Source organism: Balaenoptera physalus, assembly GCF_965194825.1.
Source record: "Balaenoptera physalus genome assembly, chromosome: 13".
In the NCBI taxonomy this organism is placed as follows: domain Eukaryota; kingdom Metazoa; phylum Chordata; class Mammalia; order Artiodactyla; family Balaenopteridae; genus Balaenoptera; species Balaenoptera physalus.
This window is the reverse complement of record NC_138892.1, coordinates 62447928-62464758: the sequence shown is the minus strand read 5'-3', so window position 1 is coordinate 62464758 and position 16831 is coordinate 62447928. Positions and strand designations below refer to the sequence as shown.

The window sequence follows — 16831 nt, the reverse complement described above, 5'->3', positions numbered from 1 at the left end:
TATGCTGCTTTCAGCTTGGCCTTCCTTTCTATTGTGGCTTTATCTTTCTTCTCTGCTCCTTTTCTGAGCTCTATCAACTAATATTATCATCTTTTATTTCTCACTCTATTGCCCCTTTGTTCTCTTATTTCACCGTGCTGTTTATTTCATTGCCTTTCGGTAATAATGTTTGTCACTTTTTTCTGTTGAGTGTTTTCTAAGTGCCTCTTGTTTTTCTCTTTCAATGTAAAGTGTCCTTCGTGGGGCCTGGAATGGTTCCTTTCTAACGAGGGCTCATCTTTGAAAGAGGCGAGCTCCTTCTGGACCTGTCTTTTGCAGACAGTATTCTGGGAGGAGGGGCCAGGCTGCAACCAGGCTAACAGGAATTCTCATTATGGCACAGGCTGTGTGAATAATTCTTTTAATTTTAATTAGACGAAGCCAAGGAAGATGGCTGCGGCGTGGCTCGCAGTTCAGTCTCCGTCTTCTTTGCTTCCCCGACAACCTGTTGCCAATAGGCCTTGCCTCTGATCCCTTACTCAACCCTGCCTTCACTGGGTCTTGAAACTTCATGGCAAATGGGTCCTCCCTGGAACACACACACCCACTTCCGACTGTTGCAAACCAGCGATTCTTGGATTTGCACCTGAGGATGTGTTCTTCACATTCACACAGTAGGAGTTACATGAGTCAGCAGTGCCTGGCAGTAGGAAAACCTCAGGGTTAACTTTGTGCGCTGTGCCTCTGTGGTCACCACATTGTTTAGTTTTGATTTGTTTGTTCTCAAGAGTGTTCTTCACTGGATTTTCTGAGATCTGCCCTGAGGGCATCTTCTCTCTCAGTTTCCCAACAACTGTGTTTGATTTCTTTCTTTCTGTGAGAAGAGTTTTCTGTTTTTTTTTTTTTTGACTGAAGGACTTTACGATGTTTTCCTTTTGGGGGTTGAGGGTGGAGATTACTTTTACGTTTCTTGTTCTCCTTGTTTCTTTTAAGATAATATCTGAGAAGGGGAAATGCCTCCCTTTCCTCCATTAGGCTACATTCAGAAGTCTCCCATTCATATATTTATATTTAAAATACATATAGCATTTAAACTATTAAGCAATAATTGAAATTCAAAATATTAATTTTCCTTTCTCGCGCTGCATGGAAACGATTGGCTTCAATGAAGACATCATTGTGCTCAGGGCCTCTCCCTTCCCTGAGCCATGATAAGAGTCACCTGAAAGTTTTCTACAAGCCATCATATTTACCATCATCAGAAATTTAATCCCAAAATGTATTTGTGCTCTCCTCAGTGGAAGAACCTCCTTTATTGCTTAATCACAGTTTGCAGCATTGAAAGCCCAACAGATACAATGAAAGAGAATAGTATGTAAACCACCATGTACCAATCCCCCAGATTAAACACTTATCCATATTTCTCAGCTTGTCTCATCGAATTCCACTAGTTCTCATATTGAAATCTTCTACTTTAGTGGATGTATCTTCAAGGAGATTAAGACATGAAGTCATTTCACTTGTCAATATTTGCATGCATGTCTAAGTTCTTGAGAAGGACTTTTAAATCTAACTGTACAACAGTTTTATATCGATCATGAGCAACAGTCACTTCTTAATGAAACCTAATACTCATTTATGTTCATACTTCTCTGATTATCTCAAAGATGTCTTTTTATGCTGGTTTGCTTGAAGCAACATCCTAACTAGATTCACATATTGCATTGGACTGGTGGTCCTCTTAAGCTTCTTTCATTCTGTAAGAGATTCCATTGTTTTCTTTTATATACCACTGATTTGTGGAGAAATTGTTCTTTTCTCTAGAACGGCTACATTCTGGATTTGGCTCATTGTTTCTGTTGGTGCCACGTAACTTCTAACGCCGGTTTTTCCTCGTTACTAGTTATATTAGAGTTGATTAGATTTAGTTCCATTGTTTCAGGCAAGATTATGTCCCAGCTGGTGCTGTGTGCCCCGTATTGCATCAGATCATGAGGCATATAATACAAGTTGTTCAATTTAGTGATGTTAAGACTGATCCAGGTATATCCATAGTTCCAGCCTTAACCCTCCATTAAAAAGTGTCCAATAAATTTGTCATCTAATATTTTAATATTCATTGATCAATTCTCAGATTGACTATTTCATGAGGGGTTGCAAACTGGTAACTTATTAATTTAACATCCTGCCTCTGCATTTATCACCTGGCAGTCATCTGTAAGGAAGGCATTGTCATGGTTTCCTTTGTAGGTAACCTAATATGTATTTAATTGATACAGGAAAGGCAGAAGAAGTGCTTCTTTCTCTTTATTTTGCAATTTTAGAAGAGTGGGTTGGGAGACCAGCAATTTCCAAATGTAATAAAGAAAGTTATTTTTTGACTTTTCAATGGATAGAGCTAAGAAAAATGTAAAAATATAATTGAAAAGTACTCAAATCAGAAGTTGATACTGATATTTCCAATTCAAATAGAATACAGGATGATTTTCTACCTGTATTTCTTTTACTCACTCTGAAAAGCTGAGCTCTGAATGACATATTACTTATTTGCTTTATCCTAAAACAAACCTATGATAGTGTCAATCTAACAGTACCAATATTATTACGAAAAAGAGGGCTATTAAATGCAGTTTCTGATTTCTTTGTGGCTACACCCTGCAAGTGCTATGAAGAAACTCAGATTAGGCAAGAGGAATGGAGAGATAGAAACGCGGGATGAAGGAAAACCTTCATAAGAATCCAGATAAATTCTAGCCTTGCAGTTTCAAACAGAAGCAGGAAGGAAAGGTCTTCCATTACTACATTTGATGGAGAGGAGTTTCTTAAGGGAGGGAGGACAGATACAGATGGCAGTGGGGTTAAAGAAGGGGGTTCTATAGGTGCATGAGGAGGTTGGGGACAGTAAGAGTGTTGGGGAAAATGGCACATCTGAGTGGACCGGCCTCCGAGACCTCAAGAGGATGGTTTTCCTCTGCCACTCACTTTCTAGTGCTAAAGGGACACCCCTGGAGTCCAGGAAGTAAGAGCATTGAGGAGAAGGCACTGCCCAGCAAAACTCATGGTTAAAGGAATCCAGCTGCTGTTCGAGAAGAACTCCTCAAGCCCTTTCTCCTCCCATCCTGGGATCTACTGTCAGCTTTTCTCAAGGCCAAGTACAATGAAGAGTTAGCTAGCAAGGGATTCTGTAGGGATGACTCTGGGAGCACGGAGCAGCGCAGAGAAGAGCAGCCTGCTCTCAGCACCTGTAGAAACGCTCCCTCCTCTGGCTCTTCTGCACCCCATGCCCCCACCGTGAGCTGGGATCCCATGCACTGGGCTGTACTGGCCATTCTAGCCCATGCAGCTAGAATCCACGTGGTATGGCTCACAAGTGATCATTCTGAATCACAGAGGATTCAGGTAAGGTGAACTTTGGATACAGCCTCTAACTGGAAAATGTTTTTCTATTGGAGGTTGTTATTTTTAAAATGTATGTCCTATACTTTCCAGGTATATGGACTCCATACAGGAGGAGGCAATTGGCTAGCCTCCTTAGGAGTCAAATCCAGTATCTAAGGACCGTCAGTACTGCCGAGTCCTTCCTTGACTCAAAAACACGTCTTTGCTCTTGCGAAAGAAATACGTTTCCTCTTATTCAGTCCTCAGTGGGCAAAGGAAATCAATCGGAATGGTTTAATCTCAGGGAGCTTAACCTAGAGACTGAATCTTTCCTTCCTTAGTACCAAAAAGGGTAACCGCCTTTAATCTCAGATGTCATACAATGAGGACATCGTGGGGAACACACTTTCTCTTTTGAAATGACACATGTTCAACACCAAAAAATGAAGAAAGTACACAACGTAAAAGAAAGACAGTTTACTAGAGTTAACGCCAGCTTCAGATGATGAACCTTATTGTTGTAGCATTAGTTCTTCAGTGATTTCTCTGTATCTCTGGCCCTGCAACCGTCTTTGTGTTCCTTTGTGATTCTGTCTCTTTCTCTCCCTTACTTGTTTCATAATTTTGTGTACAAAATTCGTTTAGTGAAAAATACAGATGTTACTTTGAGCCCCACACTTTAAGTGTTTTTCGTAATAAACTTTTAATTTCAGAATAGTTGTAGATTTACAAAAAATTGTGAAGATAGTCCAAACAGGTCTGTATACAATACACATTCATTCCCCCTATTATTAATACCTCACTTTAGTTATATTTCTCACAATGAAGGAAACAGTATAAATATATTACTATTAACTAGTCTATACTTCATTTGGATTTCCTTACCTTTTGCCCAATATTCTTTTTTCTCTTCTAGGGTATCATCCCTGGTACCACTTTCCATTTAGTCATTGTGTCTCCTTCTTGGCTAACACGGTTTGTCAGGTTTTCCTTGTCTTAATGACCTTGAAAGTTTTGGGGAACTCTGCCCAGGTGTTCTGTAGATGTCCACAATTGGGCTTTGGCTGATGTTGCCTCATGAATAGACTGGAGTTATGGTGTTTGGGAGGAAGACCACAGAGATGACGTGTGCCCTTCTCATCACATCATATCCAGGGTACTTGCTATGAACCAGACTTAACTACTGTCGGTGTTACCCTTGATCACCTGGCTGAGGAAGTGTTTGATTGACTTCTTGAAGGCAAAGTTACTCTTTTCCCCCATTTTTAGTCTGTGCTCTTTGCAAGGAAGTCATTGTGCACAGCCCACACTTAGGGGGGAGCAGTTCTTCACTCCTTCCTTGATTGGGGAGCAGCTATGTAACTAAATGAAATTCTTCTGCCTAAGAGTTGTCAGTCATCCCTTATTGATCAATTTAGTCAATCCCTTATTCACGTCAGTGGGGACCATGAATAATTATTTCATAATTTGGGTTATAATCCAGTACATTATTTATTTGTCTATCTATTTATTTATGGCTCAAGTTGTTCCAATTTGTCTATCAGGAGCTCTTACAGGGTCTTTCTGATTATTTCTTTACTTCTTGGCACTGAAAGATGCTGCAGGATCATCTTATGTATATATTCCACCCCATTCCTAGACTCAGTCATTTCTCCTGGATTCCTAACAAGGGAACTTTCATTCCTAATGGTATAAGGCAGAATTCTCCAGAGAAAAAACCTGGGATTAGGAACATGGACAGAACAGAGACTGGCAAAAGTGACTGGCCCTCAGGAAGATGTTGACAGACCAAACTTGCACTGTATCCTGAGTTTTCCATTACCCATTTGTAGAAGTCAAAGGAAGCCAGGGCACAGCTGAGAGAGGATGCAGGACTATCTCTTTGGAGCAGCAAGGGCTCTACTTCTTTGAGGCTCTGTGAGAGGATTATGTGCTAAGGAAGAAGGCATTTCCATTCTTACTTTGCCTCCACACTTCAAAACATCACCACCTGTGCTTTGTGTCTGAGTCCTTGGATCCTGAATTTGCCCAGTGTTTCCAATTTTTCCCTGTTGAAAGGATTACTGGGATTGACAACCATGAAGTACAACTTCCTGCATTTGTACTATTTCCTCAGCACACATTGCTCGAAGCATAATTTCAGTTCAGAAGTATGTACATTTAAATTACTCCTGATACACGTTGCCAGACAAGTTTCTTGGTCATGAGGCCTGTCTAAGGATAAATCAAATATCTTACTCTCTAGTCAATGTCCTTCTGATCTACTTGGACTGCAATATGATCCTCTGGGGAATATGGGTGTCAACTGGGGCAGGAGGAGGTAGAGTGTTAGAGACCAAGTCAGAGAAACGAATCTGCTGGCACCTGGTCAGGGCAGTGAAAACAGACTTTACTATGATGATGAACCTGCTCCCTCCCGCTTCACTTGCCAAACTGTTCTCGGAGGACTCCTGAGCATCCGGATGCTAAGTGGCTGTTTGTCGAAGATCTCTAAAGGAGGGGGGTGAAGCACATGGGGATTGGGAGTACGCTTCATTCCTGAAAAGGCATTTGCCCAGTGAAAACCGCAAGAACCATTGGTAACAAAGCAAGGCAATATGAAACCACGCATTATAGTATAAATCTGCTTTATTTAGCAATCCAAGTGAGCAAAGAGCAGAGGAAGCATCACAGGGATAGAGACCCCTGTACATCATAGAACTAGTCACTGGTGCTTTCATGATCACTGCAAGGAAGGAACACAACACCTGTGAGATGGGACATACTGGGTCAGTGGAAAGCTAGCGGCATTGCCCTGTTCTGGAGTAGGACCCAGACAGTGACCTTCCGATGGTGAGCAATGGAAGCTCAGATGCGGCAGGTGTTGGCGGACAGGACATGAGGGCACTCAGCAACTTCAGTTCGAACTCAAGGAGTAAGAGAAGAAAGAAGCAGGAGAGAGGAAGCAACTGGAGGAAAGGGCAGTGAAGCTGGAGAGGGAGCCTGAGACACTGTGGGACCCCGAGCCCATGGCAGGTGTTCAATGCCTGTAGCCCTTCCTGCTGGAGGAGGAGGTGGTGGTGTATTTGATGGCGGAACTGCTGCCCCCGGAGGAGCTGAGGCCACCCCCTGTGGCTCTGCCACTGCCGGAACTGAAGCCACCTCCAATGCCGTGACCACTGCTGTAGGAGTAGCCACTGCCTCCGCCCAGGCCTAAGCCGCCGCTGACACCGCCGGCACCGCCATAGCCACTGGAGACGGTGGACTGTACCACGGCTGGAGAGGCAAGGGGACAAGGCCATGACAAGACATGGTGAGCTCACTCTGCCACACAGAGTCCAGTCAGAAGGGCACAAGGGCAAGGGAGGGAGGCAAGTGAAGGTACTTACAGATGTTGACTTGTCCAACGCCTTCCCCATTCAGCCTAGGAGAGAGGAGACACAACCATCATGAGACCTCAGAGCCAGAGCTGGACCAGCGTGGGAAGCTTGGGCGTGAGGAGAGCCCATGGGGAACGTGCCTTCTAAGTGCTTTTCTGGGAGTGGCATTATGGCCACGACTAGAGCGCCTTCCACTGGTGCTCACTGGCTGGACACCTTGGACATGGACCCAGATGTTTGAGGAGGTTGTGTGAGTTACTCACCTGCACTCTTCGCCTTCCAGCAGCTTCCTGTAGGTGGCGATCTCCACGTCCAGAGACAGCTTGACATTCATGAGCTCCTGGTAGTCCTTCACTAGCTGCGCCATATCCTGCTTGGCCTTCTGCAGGGCGTTCTCCAGCTCGGCCAGCTTGTTCTTGGCGTCCCTGAGGGCCAGCTCCCCACGCTGCTCAGCATCGGCGATGGCGGATTGCAGGTTGGCGCACTAGAGGGGAAGATGGGCAGATGAACCTGCAATCTGGACTCCTGAGGAGACGAAGCATGGTTCTTCTTTCCCAGTGAGGAAGAGCTCTAGAGCCCAGATTCCATGGAAAAGGACGTTTGATTCTTTTTGTCCAGTCTTTTTCCATTCTGCAAACCTGAACTAGTCTAGGAGCTCCCTATGCACTTCTGTGTTAACCACCCTAAAGAGGATGGAGGTGGTGACTGCTGGAAGATACTACAGCAGACCCAAGACCAGGGGACATTGGAAGAAATGGACCCACTGGCTTCTTCTGAATGTGGACAGTTTGGGTAAGTTCATGTGGATGCACACGAACTCACACAGAACCACAGACACCCACAGTGAGGAGATGATTTCACTTTAAACTGTTGCGACCTTGCCTTCCTTCCACTTCACATGTTTGGAAAGCCCTCATTTGTCCTGTGTCTTTTCTCAGCTTCTTTTTCACATGGAATCTGAGCATATTTGCAGCAATCTTCCTCACACTTTCTGGCCTGACCTTTTCGTTGCCAACTTGTGTCTTGCATTCCCAAATCAATCATTCCTCTTATGGAATCTCATTTCAGTGCCTCAAGACTGTATCTTTGTACCGCTGACCAGTTGGGATTGGTCCTGTCATGCAATTGTTTCCTGCTCTTGGGTTGGGATCCATCTCTCTAACCTGTGGGAACTCACTAAGGGAGGAAGTACATGTCCTCCTCTCCCTGCTGTTCCCTCAGTGCCCAGGAATTCCCTACATGGTGGTAGATGATCCCTGGTGGCCTAGGAAGGAAAGGATGCTTTTCTCCTCCATGGTCCCCACCATACCTGCTTCTTGACGTGGTCGATCTCAGATCGCAGCCTCTGGATCATGCGGTTGATCTCAGTGATCTCCTGCTTGGTGTTGCGCAGGTCGTCCCCGTGTCTGCCCGCCGTCAACTGCAGCTCCTCGTACTGTAAACCAGAGGGAGAGAGGGTGGTGTCCATGGGCTTCACAGGACACTAATCAAGGTTTTCACAAATCGAAACGAATGGTTTGTCCACAAGGCGTTTTAAGAAAATTGGTGTTACAAGGTCATGGACACTGTACACCCATCACACACCATCCTTGGTAGGACCACTGACTGCCTGGTTCTCTTCAGGACCAGAACATCCTCTGTAGTGTTTCTGAGAACCAGCACTGGGGTGAAGCTAAAGCAAAGATCCCTTGGTCTTTATCTACGGTAGCTTTTGTCCTACATTTAGGTTCTTTGACTTACTAGACGTGGACATAAATACTGTAAAGATCTACTCTGTTGGTTCAGGGTACACGTCCATTGAGAGGACCCCCGCTTCCTAGATGGAGATTTCCTGAGTGAAGTCTCGGGAAGCCTTGCTGGTCTCCAGCGGGGAGGCACAGGGATTCTTCTCCAGCTTCCCCCTCACTGCTCACCTTGCACTTGTACCAGCACTCAGCCTCTTCCCGGCTCCTGCAAGCGATCACCTCATATTGCGCTTTGACTTCAGCGATGATGCTGTCCAGGTCCAGGGTGCGGTTGTTGTCCATGGAGAGGACCACAGACGTGTCTGAGATGTGGGTTTGCATCTGAGCCAGTTCCTGCACAACAAGAGATCGTCAGATCCCCTTTTCCCATGACATTTACAGAGGCACCCAAGCCTAAGATTTTCCATTTTTGCAAATCTCTTTAGAGTCAATAAAACAGAGTGTGGAAAGATGCTTACTGCTTCATAGAGGGCTCTGAGGAAGTTGATCTCATCTATGAGAGCGTCTACCTTGGTTTCTAGTTCAACCTTATTCATGTAAGCAGTGTCCACATCCTGGGGAAGAAGCCAACAACTTGGGATCAGATGAGCCGAGCCCTCCTTCCCAGTCTGCTCCTCCTTTAATCTCCCCGATTATTCTTTTCTCAGAGTCCTCTCCTTCGGCAAAGAAACATGAACCCCTGATCTTACTCATCTCACCTTCTTCAGATTCACAAATTCATGCTCTGCTGACATGCGCCTGTTGATTTCATCTTCATATCTGGAATTAGAAAGGGTAAAACCTAATTGAGTCAGTGGTGAAGGTTATACAGAAAAGGCAGCCTGGGATCCCAACTTCCCACAATGGATATATCCAAATGGAGCTTTCCTGCCAGTAAGCCTAAAAGACGAATTCTGTGGTCCCTCAATTGTTTACATCTTTACTCTCCCCATCCACCTGTATGGCCCTTTTGTTCTTCGGGGTTTGTGTTTAGGCAAGAATTGTGGTTTCATTTCCATGGACATGTTTTACTAAGAACCATGCCCTCATTTGGACCTGGTCATCTAATAGACTTGAAGCGTGGGCTTCAGGAAACTGAGCCCTTTTCTCTCCTGTAACTCACTTCTTCTTGAAGTCCTCTACCGTGTCCTGCATCCCCCTGAACTCGGAGTCCAGGCGGCTTCTCTCCGTGACAAGGCTGTCCAGCTGTCTCCTGAGATTGTAGATGTACTGCTCGAACAAAGGCTCCAGGTTGTGACTCACGGTGTTGGTGCCCTGCTCCTGCAGCAGGGCCCACTTGGTTTCCAGGACCTTGTTTTGCTGCTCCAGGAATCGGACCTGGAGGAAGACAAGATGGTTATCTGTGCAACAAAGGAAAGAAGGAAGGAAGGAAGGAAGGAAGGTAGGAAGGCAGGAAGGCAGAAAGAGAGGTGGGTTGACTGTGCCCAAGCAGGTCTGGTGGTCCCCGTGGTGCTGGGCTACTCCAGAGCGTGCACAGCGGCTCAGGCTGACGGTGCTGCGCCCCTGACTGTTTGCCTTCACACCACACAGATCTCACTGGCCACGTTGCCCCAGGGAGCTAGCAGACAGTCCCTCTTCTCCATTACGGAGCCTGTCAGTCAGTGACTTTCAACATTTCTTTTCTTCCTCTTGATAAGCACAATCACAAATGTACTTTAAAATAGTATTTCTCTCGTATATTGCACAGAGTTATTTTATAGAGTGTATCTCAGCTAAAGGGATGTCAAATGTTTAGAATCTAATGGTTAAATTCCAACCCTATTGATGATTGGATTTAACCTTCTTTCCCATCTAGTGCATGAGTCCCTCTAAAACAAGCTCCCTTAATGCTCATGATCTGGTTCTACAAGTTAAGTATTTTTATGCACATATACCTGTTTCTGAGTCTTTTTTTCCTGACATTTCCTTTGGGTTTTTGTCTTCTTTCCTTCCCCGCCACCACCCCAACTAAGGCTCAAGTGCAGTTTCCACTGTAATTCCCTTTTTAATTTCTTAGACCCTTCAGAAGATCAAGCTAACTCATTCCATTCAATCAGTTCCTTTCCTTTGCTTGAGGGTTATCAAGAGTGGAGAATGCTTCCCAGGCAGGAATGAAGACATTCAAGGGATCAGTAGCTGTAAATGATTTCCATCACCTTCTGCCTGTGGTCCACATGGAGCCTATCCTGCATCCCAGTGGACAGCTGGCCCGAGTCCCCTCCTCCCTCTCTGCCGAGGCTCCCCCTGGTAGGACGTTGGTTGCGTCCCTCCACTGGGGACTCTGAAATCCCAGTGGAGGGCAGGTGCTCCCGGCTCACCTTGTCGATGAAGGAGGCGAACCTGTTGTTGAGGGTCTTGATCTGTTCCCGCTCCTCAGTCTTGATTCGCTGGATGGTGGGGTCAATTTGCAGGTTGAGGGGAGTCAGGAGACTCTGGTTGATGGTGACCTCTTGGATGCCTCCAGGGGGACAGATGGGGAAGCCAGGGCCCAAATAGCCAATACCAAAGCCAGCTCCACCACCGAGCCCATAACCACCACTAGCTCCACTGCCAAAACCAAATCCACTCCCAGCTCCACCTCCAACGCCATAGCCGCCTCCAGCGCTGCCGCCATATCCACCACGGTAGCCACAGCCGACCTCTCCGAGGGAGATCCTCTTGGAGCCCCCCACGCCATAGAGGCTGCGGCTGCCAAAGCCAGCTCCTCCACCCACTCCAGTGAGCCCACCACTGCCCCTGGTGTGGGACACGGGCACGCTGCTGAAGCCAGAGCGGCTGACCCCAGGGACTCTGGCTGAGCCGGCACTGAAGACACGGCGGCTGCTGCTTTGGCTCTTCACGGTGGATTTGGAAGTCATGGTTCCTGAAGTCGAAGAGGCTGAGGAGGGCGTGAGAGGTGGAGGGTAGAGCTGAGAGGAGCAGACTGGTGAGACGAGGTTGCCAGCAGTGGCTTATATATGGAGAAAATGGGCTGGGCTCAGTGCCGGAAGGTGAGCCTGCAGGTTGGGAAGGCTGGGCTTTACCAACAGTGAGATCACATGGGCTTTATTAGAAAAGTTATGAAATCTGAAGATCGCATTTGAGGTTTCCTTTAGTCAGGGAAAAGTTCTCCTGCCTTCCAGCTTTGAGTGCTCTCAGTACAATAAGACTAGTGTGAATTCACTTAGCTGGGAGTTAGTCACTGACTCACACAAAGGTTCTCCATGTTACGCTCGTGTATGAAATGCACTGAGGCTCCTCTCGCCTGGTGTTTCACCCACAAGGCAGAAATACTGGAGGTCAAAATAACCTATTGCTTATCCCTTACCTATAATTAGTAGCGTTTTCACTGATTGCAGAAGTTAAACATGACTTATTTTTGCTTTCATTACAAATTTCCCACAGCTAGATACGTAGATTTACAATATAATGGGCCTCTGTATATCTGTCACTGGATTTTATACAAATTATTAACTCATGGTCAGCCTTATTTCTTCTATACTCCCACCCAATTCCCTATCAATCTTAAAATATTCAAAAGCAAATCCCACAGATCATATCATTTCTTTAGTATATAATTCAACATTTATTTTGTAAATGAGGTACTCTTTTAAATACATAACCAAATACCATTTATATATCCTTAATATTTATGCATTCATTAACATTAAGGAGTGTCTCTTCAATCTTGAACTAAATCCGTTTGTGTTATTTATATTTTAAGTTTTGGTTGTCCAAATCAGGATCCTAATAAGTTCCATACATTTTGTATTTCGGTGATATGTCTTTAAAGTAGTATGTCTGTAAAATCATTTAATTCATTAAATCCCCCTCCGCTTTACCACTTGCAGTCTATTTGTGAAAAAAAAATAAAAAACAGGTTATTTGTCCTGTGCATTTGCATAGTCATGTTATCTTACTGAGCATGATCTCGTGTCCTTTGTGTATCCTGTAAACTGACAGTTCAAACTAGAAGCTTAATAAGCTAGCTATTTAAACATTACAGATACAGATGTCATAGAATGCCTATTTATATACTGAATATTGATATTTACACACCTACTTATTAACTGAAAAATTAAACAAGTAATACATGGTTAAGGAAACAATTACATGCTCAAGATCATTCCCCACTCCTGTCTAGGAAGACAAAGCAGTGTTGCCACTTCCCTGTGTATCCTTGTAGTCACGTCACTTCGATATGTTTCTGTGTTTTTCCTGGGGCATGTGTGATGCATGCGAGCATATACATTGAATATATACATACAGATATATATGAAACACACATATATATTCCCTTTTGCAGTTGCACTCACGCTGTATGTACTTTGTCTCCCATATCTATGTTTTCACTCGATTCTCATGCTATTTCCTACAGGCTGTTTTCTCCACCTTTACCTGTGGTCCATTGCTGTGCATCAGCAACGTCTTATGCTGCTTTCAGCTTGGCCTTCCTTTCTATTGTGGCTTTATCTTTCTTCTCTGCTCCTTTTCTGAGCTCTATCAACTAATATTATCATCTTTTATTTCTCACTCTATTGCCCCTTTGTTCTCTTATTTCACCGTGCTGTTTATTTCATTGCCTTTCGGTAATAATGTTTGTCACTTTTTTCTGTTGAGTGTTTTCTAAGTGCCTCTTGTTTTTCTCTTTCAATGTAAAGTGTCCTTCGTGGGGCCTGGAATGGTTCCTTTCTAACGAGGGCTCATCTTTGAAAGAGGCGAGCTCCTTCTGGACCTGTCTTTTGCAGACAGTATTCTGGGAGGAGGGGCCAGGCTGCAACCAGGCTAACAGGAATTCTCATTATGGCACAGGCTGTGTGAATAATTCTTTTAATTTTAATTAGACGAAGCCAAGGAAGATGGCTGCGGCGTGGCTCGCAGTTCAGTCTCCGTCTTCTTTGCTTCCCCGACAACCTGTTGCCAATAGGCCTTGCCTCTGATCCCTTACTCAACCCTGCCTTCACTGGGTCTTGAAACTTCATGGCAAATGGGTCCTCCCTGGAACACACACACCCACTTCCGACTGTTGCAAACCAGCGATTCTTGGATTTGCACCTGAGGATGTGTTCTTCACATTCACACAGTAGGAGTTACATGAGTCAGCAGTGCCTGGCAGTAGGAAAACCTCAGGGTTAACTTTGTGTGCTGTGCCTCTGTGGTCACCACATTGTTTAGTTTTGATTTGTTTGTTCTCAAGAGTGTTCTTCACTGGATTTTCTGAGATCTGCCCTGAGGGCATCTTCTCTCTCAGTTTCCCAACTACTGTGTTTGATTTCTTTCTTTCTGTGAGAAGAGTTTTCTTTTTTTTTTTTTTTGACTGAAGGACTTTACGATGTTTTCCTTTTGGGGGTTGAGGGTGGAGATTACTTTTACGTTTCTTGTTCTCCTTGTTTCTTTTAAGATAATATCTGAGAAGGGGAAATGCCTCCCTTTCCTCCATTAGGCTACATTCAGAAGTCTCCCATTCATATATTTATATTTAAAATACATATAGCATTTAAACTATTAAGCAATAATTGAAATTCAAAATATTAATTTTCCTTTCTCGCGCTGCATGGAAACGATTGGCTTCAATGAAGACATCATTGTGCTCAGGGCCTCTCCCTTCCCTGAGCCATGATAAGAGTCACCTGAAAGTTTTCTACAAGCCATCATATTTACCATCATCAGAAATTTAATCCCAAAATGTATTTGTGCTCTCCTCAGTGGAAGAACCTCCTTTATTGCTTAATCACAGTTTGCAGCATTGAAAGCCCAACAGATACAATGAAAGAGAATAGTATGTAAACCACCATGTACCAATCCCCCAGATTAAACACTTATCCATATTTCTCAGCTTGTCTCATCGAATTCCACTACTTCTCATATTGAAATCTTCTACTTTAGTGGATGTATCTTCAAGGAGATTAAGACATGAAGTCATTTCACTTGTCAATATTTGCATGCATGTCTAAGTTCTTGAGAAGGACTTTTAAATCTAACTGTACAACAGTTTTATATCGATCATGAGCAACAGTCACTTCTTAATGAAACCTAATACTCATTTATGTTCATACTTCTCTGATTATCTCAAAGATGTCTTTTTATGCTGGTTTGCTTGAAGCAACATCCTAACTAGATTCACATATTGCATTGGACTGGTGGTCCTCTTAAGCTTCTTTCATTCTGTAAGAGATTCCATTGTTTTCTTTTATATACCACTGATTTGTGGAGAAATTGTTCTTTTCTCTAGAACGGCTACATTCTGGATTTGGCTCGTTGTTTCTTTTGGTGCCACGTAACTTCTAATGCCGGTTTTTCCTCGTTACTAGTTATATTAGAGTTGATTAGATTTAGTTCCATTGTTTCAGGCAAGATTATGTCCCAGCTGGTGCTGTGTGCCCCGTATTGCATCAGATCATGAGGCATATAATACAAGTTGTTCAATTTAGTGATGTTAAGACTGATCCAGGTATATCCATAGTTCCAGCCTTAACCCTCCATTAAAAAGTGTCCAATAAATTTGTCATCTAATATTTTAATATTCATTGATCAATTCTCAGATTGACTATTTCATGAGGGGTTGCAAACTGGTAACTTATTAATTTAACATCCTGCCTCTGCATTTATCACCTGGCAGTCATCTGTAAGGAAGGCATTGTCATGGTTTCCTTTGTAGGTAACCTAATATGTATTTAATTGATACAGGAAAGGCAGAAGAAGTGCTTCTTTCTCTTTATTTTGCAATTTTAGAATAGTGGGTTGGGAGACCAGCAATTTCCAAATGTAATAAAGAAAGTTATTTTTTGACTTTTCAATGGATAGAGCTAAGAAAAATGTAAAAATATAATTGACAAGTACTCAAATCAGAAGTTGATACTGATATTTCCAATTCAAATAGAATACAGGATGATTTTCTACCTGTATTTCTTTTACTCACTCTGAAAAGCTGAGCTCTGAATGACATATTACTTATTTGCTTTATCCTAAAACAAACCTATGATAGTGTCAATCTAACAGTACCAATATTATTACGAAAAAGAGGGCTATTAAATCCAGTTTCTGATTTCTTTGTGGCTACACCCTGCAAGTGCTATGAAGAAACTCAGATTAGGCAAGAGGAATGGAGAGATAGAAACGCGGGATGAAGGAAAACCTTCATAAGAATCCAGATAAATTCTAGCCTTGCAGTTTCAAACAGAAGCAGGAAGGAAAGGTCTTCCATTACTACATTTGATGGAGAGGAGTTTCTTAAGGGAGCGAGGACAGATACAGATGGCAGTGGGGTTAAAGAAGGGGGTTCTATAGGTGCATGAGGAGGTTGGGGACAGTAAGAGTGTTGGGGAAAATGGCACATCTGAGTGGACCGGCCTCCGAGACCTCAAGAGGATGGTTTTCCTCTGCCACTCACTTTCTAGTGCTAAAGGGACACCCCTGGAGTCCAGGAAGTAAGAGCATTGAGGAGAAGGCACTGCCCAGCAAAACTCATGGTTAAAGGAATCCAGCTGCTGTTCGAGAAGAACTCCTCAAGCCCTTTCTCCTCCCATCCTGGGATCTACTGTCAGCTTTTCTCAAGGCCAAGTACAATGAAGAATTAGCTAGCAAGGGATTCTGTAGGGATGACTCTGGGAGCACGGAGCAGCGCAGAGAAGAGCAGCCTGCTCTCAGCACCTGTAGAAACGCTCCCTCCTCTGGCTCTTCTGCACCCCATGCCCCCACCGTGAGCTGGGATCCCATGCACTGGGCTGTACTGGCCATTCTAGCCCATGCAGCTAGAATCCACGTGGTATGGCTCACAAGTGATCATTCTGAATCACAGAGGATTCAGGTAAGGTGAACTTTGGATACAGCCTCTAACTGGAAAATGTTTTTCTATTGGAGGTTGTTATTTTTAAAATGTATGTCCTATATTTTCCAGGTACATGGACTCCATACGGGAGGAGGCAATTGGCTAGCCTCCTTAGGAGTCAAATCCAGTATCTAAGGACCGTCAGTACTGCCGAGTCCTTCCTTGACTCAAAAACACGTCTTTGCTCTTGCGAAAGAAATACGTTTCCTCTTATTCAGTCCTCAGTGGGCAAAGGAAATCAATCGGAATGGTTTAATCTCAGGGAGCTTAACCTAGAGACTGAATCTTTCCTTCCTTAGTACCAAAAAGGGTAACCGCCTTTAATCTCAGATGTCATACAATGAGGACATCGTGGGGAACACACTTTCTCTTTTGAAATGACACATGTTCAACACCAAAAAATGAAGAAAGTACACAACGTAAAAGAAAGACAGTTTACTAGAGTTAACGCCAGCTTGAGATGATGAACCTTATTGTTGTAGCATTAGTTCTTCAGTGATTTCTCTGTATCTCTGGCCCTGCAACCGTCTTTGTGTTCCTTTGTGATTCTGTCTCTTTCTCTCCCTTACTTGTTTCATAATTTT

The 16831-nt window shown here is 44.0% G+C and overlaps 1 protein-coding gene across 1 annotated transcript; it reads right to left on the bottom strand.

The window, feature by feature from the left end:
• Positions 1-5967: 5967 nt before the first annotated feature.
• LOC309641155 (keratin, type II cytoskeletal 6A-like) lies at positions 5968-11389 on the bottom strand. The gene is made up of 9 exons (XM_082420898.1): positions 10759-11389; positions 9564-9778; positions 9160-9220; positions 8920-9015; positions 8630-8794; positions 8026-8151; positions 6980-7200; positions 6726-6760; positions 5968-6612 (listed from the first exon to the last, which is right to left on the bottom strand). Exons 1-9 carry the CDS (start codon positions 11296-11298, stop codon positions 6377-6379), a joined length of 1695 nt encoding a protein of 564 aa, XP_082277024.1. The 5' UTR covers positions 11299-11389; the 3' UTR covers positions 5968-6376.
• Between the last annotated feature and the right edge of the window lie 5442 nt (positions 11390-16831).

Coding starts and splice junctions, on each gene's coding strand:
- LOC309641155 (XM_082420898.1), bottom strand. CDS start 11,298: ATGACTTCCAAATCCACCGTGAAGAGCCAAAGCAGCAGCCGCCGTGTC. Junction 8,152..8,629: donor AGTGCTGGTACAAGTGCAAG/GTGAGCAGTGAG, acceptor TCTGGTTTACAG/TACGAGGAGCTGCAGTTGAC. Junction 6,613..6,725: donor CGTTGGACAAGTCAACATCT/GTAAGTACCTTC, acceptor TTGCCTCTCCAG/CCGTGGTACAGTCCACCGTC.